The sequence below is a fragment of the Opisthorchis viverrini genome (assembly GCF_000715545.1).
Source record: "Opisthorchis viverrini unplaced genomic scaffold opera_v5_458, whole genome shotgun sequence".
Lineage (NCBI taxonomy): Eukaryota > Metazoa > Platyhelminthes > Trematoda > Opisthorchiida > Opisthorchiidae > Opisthorchis > Opisthorchis viverrini.
In genome coordinates, this window is record NW_008752121.1 from 120,055 (window position 1) to 128,036 (window position 7,982).

The 7,982-nt window shown below is 47.3% G+C and overlaps 1 protein-coding gene across 1 annotated transcript in view; it reads right to left on the minus strand.

The window, feature by feature from the left end:
* Positions 1 to 7,262, minus strand: part of T265_11212 (hypothetical protein) — a gene marked incomplete at both ends in the record, with an annotated part of 50,006 nt that extends 42,744 nt beyond the window's left edge. The window contains one exon of the mRNA XM_009177810.1: positions 6,817 to 7,262. Coding sequence (XP_009176074.1) covers positions 6,817 to 6,918 — 102 coding nt within the window. The remainder of the gene's footprint in view (positions 1 to 6,816) is intronic.
* Between the last annotated feature and the right edge of the window lie 720 nt (positions 7,263 to 7,982).

Consider the following 7,982-nt stretch of genomic DNA (forward strand, 5'->3'; position numbering starts at 1 on the left):
TTTGTAAACATAATACGTTCTTTGTATTCTCAGACTTCCGGACGTGTGAGAGTGTACGGAGAGCTCTCCAAAAGTTTCCGTACACAAAGCGGTGTCCGTCAAGGATGCCCACTCTCTCCGTTCCTTTTCAACTTTGTGATCGATGAACTAATGAGACGAACGCTGGAGGGTCTCCAAAACCCTGGTGTTCAAATAGCCTGTGAAGAAAACCTTGTCAATCTGGAATATGCAGACGACATCGTTCTCATCCTCGAAGAGGAGGAGAAGGTGCTAGTATTCTTGGATGAACTGACCAAGGTCATCCCTTCCTTTGGTACGCATTTTGCACCTACAAAGTGGAAGGTCATGCACGTGGACGTGAAGTCACTGAACACGCCACTTGCAATCCAGAGAGAGGTACTGGAAGTTGTGGAGCGTCTTACGTATCATAAAAGCTCCATCGGTTCTAACTGTAGCGCGGTAGATGGGGGCAATGGACGAATCTGCAAGGCTCGGGTAGCATTTGCTAAGTTGAGACACATAGGGCGTCAGAATGGTTTATCCCTGAATCTGGAGGGAGGTGTGTATCAAGCTACAGTACGGGCTGTTTTGTTGTATGGCTGTGAGACTTGGCTTTTTCGAGCAACGGACCTGGGACGTCTTCAGTTGTTCGACAATCGCCGTCTCAGAACCATAGCTCGTGTGGGTTGGTGTCGGGGAATCCGTAACCAGGCAGTTAAAAAGCGTGTTTTCGGTTGTGTAACGGGTACTCCCATTGAAGAATGTGTCCAGCACCAGAAGTTGCGTTGGTTGGGACATGTGTTACGTATGCCGAACCATCGTTTGCCGAAGAGAGTACTGTTTTCCATGCCCAATTCGGAGTGGCGTAAACAGAGAGGTGGCCAACCCTTGACTTGGCAGAGGAGTATGAAGGAGATCACGAAACGCTTGGGTGCTGTCGGTGCTACTCGCCTTCCAGGATGGGGACCGCGTGATCCTCACTGTGCCTGGTTGGAGACACTACAAGATATGGCTGCCAACCGATGTCAGTGGCGTTCTTGTTGTCAGTTTCTATCCAGATTGCCTGAGTGAATGTCTGGAGGTGTAGGCACCTCGGAATGACTGTGTTAAGCTAGCATTAAGTCCCTCCCCCGTCCACCTTTACTCTTTTCTTTACAACAAGGCTTTCAAATAAGTCATGGTTGTACGGCAGTGAAGCATCGGTGTTGAACACCGATGTCATGCCGTCGATGATGATGATGATGTCAGGACCAGCAGCAGGATGGGGGTCAGAAGGCACTCGGTTGTTTACGAAGCAGTCGGAGGTTCCAAATTCATTGTCAAGGGCTGTGTTGCTGGTTGGGAATCCGGCTAAGCAACTGCAGGTGACCAGTTGAATTGCTGTTACAAGTCTTCCGCCGAACGATTCAGGCGCTCTTCTTTTTTAAAGATGAGCGAATTGTTTTTAACATTGTTTGCTCCGTTCAACTGAGGCCTCTTTGACCACGCTGTGCGTATCAGCTGGAATAAATTATACACATCCCGAGTTTCTAATCTCCTCGATCTCTTAAGCATTCTGGATGCACCAAGTTTCTAGATCCACGCAGTTGATCTTTCTTACCTGAGGCCTGACAGTTCGTTGAGCGGTACTGTACTTTCGACCAGGATGAGTACGTGTTCTAACTTTGAGTAATTTAAGAGTGTTGACCGAGGTCCAGTGCATAGGTCTAGTTACTTGGACCACTCCGCAAGTGAAGTGCCCAGAACTTTACAGGGTTGTGGACAGTATTCTCCAACAAGAGACCAGTAAGGGACTTCAGTAGGTGGTTCTGGCAGACTTGTTTCACATCAGGGTTCGAGAGCTTCTCAAAGACCAAACGAGGTGAGTAATAATGCACGAAACTTGTTGAAATAATTGGAGCAAACTCAGAAGGCTCTTAAGCTTCCGGCACTTGAGAGATCGTCATGGGACGCCGGATCCGCAAGCTGTTGGTACGGCTTTTATGGATGCTATATCTGCTGACCTCGACTATATCCAGTGCTCGTTTGGTCGAGTTAGACTGCTTTAATGGACAGCTATCAAAGTTGAAAGTCTACGTCCTTTCACTCTCCTCCATTCGCGCTCCAACCAACATTCGGCATCAGCATGACTGTGCGTTTCCAACAGTCTCCCAGCAAGAGCAGCTCGACAGTGGTTAGCTACTAAAACTCACCAGAGTCGGTTGACAGAACTGCTCTGATTCGGCACACAATTCTGATGGGACCCGGTGATATCTGATCCATCACATTGGCACAATCAGGTTCAAGTCACGTACCCCAGAAAGAATGCCAGAAATTTCTGCACTAATCTTAACTGAACTGAACAGCTGTACAGCGCAAAGATGACTGGTTACTGGGATCCAGCTCGGAAAATTACAATCAGACCTAGGGCTGATTCTTACCCCCACGCTACATATATCCCGACGCCTTACTTCAGGATCACTAGATACCCGAAGAGTGGAACGTAAAACACCTGAGATCATTCTAGGCGTTTTGTGGTGTACCACCGAAAGGACGTCTTGTACGTGTTTCGGGAACACAGCATAAATCGATAGAAACGGAAGGCATTGCTTAAGAAAGAGAGGTCTGTTGTCCAGTTTGGTCGGCAAAATAGTCTAGATTTCTGGAGTCTATTAAGGGGCTGTGTTGATTTGTCTTGCTAGGTGATAGTTTAAACAGGAAACAATGACTAGGGTACTGAGGGAAGGATTAACACCAGTGTATCACTAGATGGGTGAGCAGGCTGCATGAATGATGGCCGATGGACGAAAAGGTACATGGGCAAATGAAGCTTCCCGGTTGCCAAACCGAGAAAGACATGTTGCTTGAGATACCCTATGGGAGCCTTTGACCCAGAAGTCTGACCCGCAAGAGATTAGATGCAGGATATTTTTCGGGGAAACTTCGTCAAGCATCTCACTATAAAACCTGAACCGCGAGACAGTTGTTAGGGTGGAAGCCTTCGGGGCCAATGACCCTATGGACCGTCCCACTTGACTGCAGGCGTAGGTCTGGCCAGAGGACGCAGGGAGGCACAATCGTCTGACTCCATGTGCAGCTGCGCACAGCAAGTGCCTGTTGAGCAGCACCAGACGATCTGTGTTTAAAAAGGCTTCGACCCCAGTGGATAACGCGCCGGCGGCCACGGTCAACCATTGGGTGATCGAAGTGTGTGATTTTAGGGTTGACCTTATCTGGTCTGTCCTTCTTCATAGGGAGGAAACAGCGCCACTGCTCCCGTATATTTGGCTGGTCACCTGAAGGGAACGCATTACCGCCTTTACACTTTGTAGAGGACAGTACGACTTTACCTCCTGACGACCTCGTATTACGGTTTATCGCGGTAAAGCGAGTCACCATTCTTCATCATTGGCATTTCTAGATTTGTTGAGCCCAAACTAACTCACATAGCCCGCGGGATCGTTGCACAACTGAAGACAGACCACGGTGACATCATCATCATTATCTTCCCATGTAAAAACCGCGTGTTCGTCGTACACTGGTTATAGCTGCTGGGGTTCCATTGGCCGCCCCGCATTGAAGGCGGCAGCAGATATGATTGGTGCGTACAGGGGTGTCATTGGACTTTTCATTGGGGGTATCTTGAGGGGAACTACGCATTGAAGGCAACAACTTGGATACATGCGCCATCTTGCTACGTCTCACGATGTCTCTAATCACTGTGACATCTCGGGGTTCGGAGGAGAAAGCAGCGACCAGCAAGGCCAAGTTTGCTGGTAATAGCTTCCACAATTTGTAGCTAATTTAGCATTCACCTTTCCTGGATCTTTTCAACCCTTCATGTGGCTGTACGAGAATGGCTCCCTGATGAAACCGGTAACTGGCACACGGAGCACGTGACAAAGCCAGCGCAGCCTATGGAGTGAGATCAGTTCATCAGTCGTTAGTTCCTCCGAAAAGTATTCGACGTACAGCGTACAGTAGCCAGGTTTGCGAGCAGTATAATCATACCCTTATATACATATATATATGTATATATATATATATAATTATAACATTATGGAGCGCACTGCAGCATTGTTAACTCAAACCTTGACAGCAAAGTTGATGTTACGCCTACGCCATAGGTATTGCAGCTTCACGAAAGCTGTTCTGGGCTTCCCAGTGCAGATGGAAATATTGCCTTTCGGTGAATCACTGGGACTGTCTTGGTAGACAGATTTGTCTATCACCCCGATTAACTGATCCGCAAAGCATGCTGTTGGGGTTTCATTCTACCAAGTCTTGCGGAAGCACTTTACACTTTGCAGGTGTGAATCGTACTCCGAACCATGAGGTAGAATTATTCGGATTAATTAATATTGCTTGCATTAAAGTGGTGTCAGATCACAGCTCAGCTATGTCGTTTACGTACTCGACAGCTGTGGGCGAATGTTCTGGGAGCACTCGGACCCGACAGGCATTATAGATTGGGGTCTCGCGTGGCATGATCACATGGACGACGAAGTTGAAGAGGAAAGGTGAAACAGGACGGCCTTACCTGATACCATTTGATGTGGTAAACTCAGGCGAAAGCATTCCGTAGGCCTTCACACCTCCACGAGAGTTGTGGTACAGCGCCTCAAAGAAAGTAAAAATTTATTTGGAACACCTTTGTTCCAGATACTGCCATTGTTCCGACCCTCCGTGGGGTAAAGCAGCTTTCAAGTCAAGGAATACCACTATTTTTGGCTGCTGGAAGAAGTGTCGTTGTTCCAGAACCCGTAGAACGGTGGAAATGACAGCTTTATTTCTGGCGCCAACGGTAACCCATCCACTATTTGCCATACACGCATGAACGCCTGTAAAATGTGGATTAGTATTCATGCTCAAAATGAAAATGTGTGCGGCTATCCGACGACGGACTAGCCAGAGGGTTGAAAAACGTACCCTCTGAGGATAGGTTGGATTTTCTGGAACCATCTCAAATGTCACAGGAGAGCGAGGGATGAGCCCCTCGACGGGATGAACGAAGGACTTTAGAAATTCTTCCCTCCCATTTCGCCACCGTAGGTTAACAATACACCCTTAAAAAACACAATGAATCCCCGGACACGCCATTCCGTCAGCGGTCCGTCGATTTAACCAGTGGGCTAATTTGCTCGATTCCGACATTGCCGCAGTGCTGGAAGCACCTGAGCCGATATACCCAAGCCTGCCAACAGGTCCAAAGACTGCTGGCACTCTACGCCTGCACGTCATACGATGAGTGAGTTGCCGAACGCAGGTGTATAAGGATTTGAAATATGGTCTGCTAAATCAATTGAGAAACCATTCAAATTGCTCAAACGGACATACAGCTGAATTTAGACGGAATGTATGCGCACAATAGTTTGAAGACGCAGCTACCGCCCATTCTCTGCTGATGCATACCACCATGAATAAATCCTACTTCTGCCATCGGCATATACTGCGGAGGCTAGCAACGAACTGAACTGATGCCAGAGATGATGAGTGTACTTTTCAACGGCAAACATCCCATCAGTGTTCGGCTATTGTGCGTGATCTGTGACAGTCATACTTGGTCACTCATTGAACAAACCTAGGGGTATGCCAGGTATTTCGCAAGGTTTTGTGTAGAAAAAGGTATCCACTATGGAAGAACAATGACATTTCCCTCATTGACTGCTCCATCTTAAACGGACCTTAGCTTCTGTTTCCGATATGAGGATTTTACGCTCTCAATAACCGATTGTCCCCCCAGCTTATGTGTACAGATTGTACTTGGTGTTCGATAAACGGTTGCTGAATATGCTTCCAGCTATTTGCCCAGGATATCAGGCACGGCCATCATTAAAGGCGTAATCGAATGGATCATGAGGTTAAAAACATGTGCTGGCAGTTGATCTTCCACGTAAATGTCTTATTTGGCATGCAGGAAGCGCTTAAAGGCAACTAAATTCTTCACGTTTTTACTGTACGTAGGCAACTTTACGTCGTTCAACAGACTGGAGGCCTTTGAAGTCTTCGAAGAACTCAAAATGGCAATAAATGTGTCCATTTGGTAAGTGAAAATTTCGAGTCAACTGATGCAGGTGTTCGATGCCATGTGATCGGTTAATTCGAAAGAATATATGGAAGACCTCATGGTACAAAAGACCGATGTGAAAAACACCTGGAGTGTTGTAAATCCCGGGTACACAAGGACAACCCAGCCTGGTCTGAGTGGGGGGTGTTCAAATTATAGCTTTTTCATGTGTCCTGTACATATTGTTATCACTCTTATTATTATCATTAGGATGGTATTATCCCTCACCTTATGTGTGATGTCAATTGCTACTACTGATGTTCCAAATATGGCTCAAGCTCCACCCAGAAATGCCCAGCTAGGCCTTTGACGGACGGAACAAAACGCTTTTTGAGACATGAATTTAACAAACCTAGTGCTGTTCATCATGATGCTGAAAATTGTCTTTTCGTCGGGCATACTGCATAGTGTGCTGTACAGTGTGTTGACGCTCTTTCATCATTAAAGTAGCATCAACAGATCATTTCTGTCACTGGAATAAACAAATTAGAGTTGATCAGAGCGCCATAAATAGTTCCCTTGGGCGAATTTTCTGTTGCTTGCCCAACCGTTACTCCAGTTAGACTGAGTGGTGGTGGAGTGAGAAAACCTCGTCAGATGATTGAATGTCATGTGAGGATCTGTCATCACTTGTGCTAGCTGGCCTACAGATGAGTTCATGGGATACTGACCCTACTGATAAGTTCCGCAAAGCCCATACCTATATTTCAAACAAACAGTAAACGGATATTTCTAATGCTGGACGCACGATATTTTGCATGAACACTCACCCAATTGGCCTCCATCTTGGCTCGCTGAACAAGTTGCTCTTGTAGTTTCGCGACGTGGGTTGATGAAAGGTACTGCGAAACAATCTGAAAAATTGCAGCCATCGCTGCATCGATGCAGATTCAAATTACATTACGCGTGTTTTCCCATTCCTCTGGTGTGACCAGAGGCTTTGCATAGGCGAGATACTTTTCAAGACTTTGGTCCAAACTTGGCACTCCATAGTGCTCCGGCTTTGGATGGTGTGGACGCGACACGGCATATGAAGCAAAAGAAGCGCATTTTGGGTATTTTGGAATAACTGGATACTGTGGCAAGAATGTCCGAGCACGAATTCGGTGCATTCGTGCAGCTGACGCAGCAAGCCTCACTTCCATCGCATTAAATCTCAGCGAAATACGCCAAAAACAGGACCGATTGCGACGAGAGCCGGATGAGTGAGACTCAGCACTTTGATTGGTCCAATCAATCTAACCGCGCTCCGGGACTGAAGCTGTTGGCGCGTCCGTCACCGGACTGCATATCCAGATCAATCCGATGATAACCGACCTCCGCTGAATTCTATCACAGAATGAATCGCTTTGAAATGCTTTCACTAACCTCCATGTAGGATAAACGTACAGTGCTTCATGTGTTGTGGCTTTCAACATGTATCCTGCCAAGCAGTGGTCGTTGGACTGGCACCTTCCTCTGAATGATGAAAAGTGCGTCCATGTGTCGTTTGGAGGGGATTCAGCGAATGCCTTTGTTATGCATGGTGAAAAGGGACCAGAAAACATCATGAGGATAGATGCCAAAAAAGATTTAGGCATCTGGGTCTCCTCAAACTTGTCCTTCGCACTACACCATGAGAAATCGGCCCAAAAGGCATTCGCCGTTTTACGGATGATCCGACGTACCTTCTCCCGTATTACTCGCATGGACTTCCAAATACTCTATGGGGCCTACGTCAGACCGCTCCTGGAGTACGCCAACCAAGTTGTCTACTCAGGACGTACGAAAGACGTTACCCTCATTGAGCGTGTCCAGCGGGCCGCCACGAGAATGGTTGCCGGCCTCAAGTCCGTGGACTACGAAACGCGTCTCGCGACGCTTGATCTCTTTCCCCTGGAGTACCGTCGCCTCCGAGGGGACCTAATTCTTACCTACGCCCTGTTTGAACAAAGCT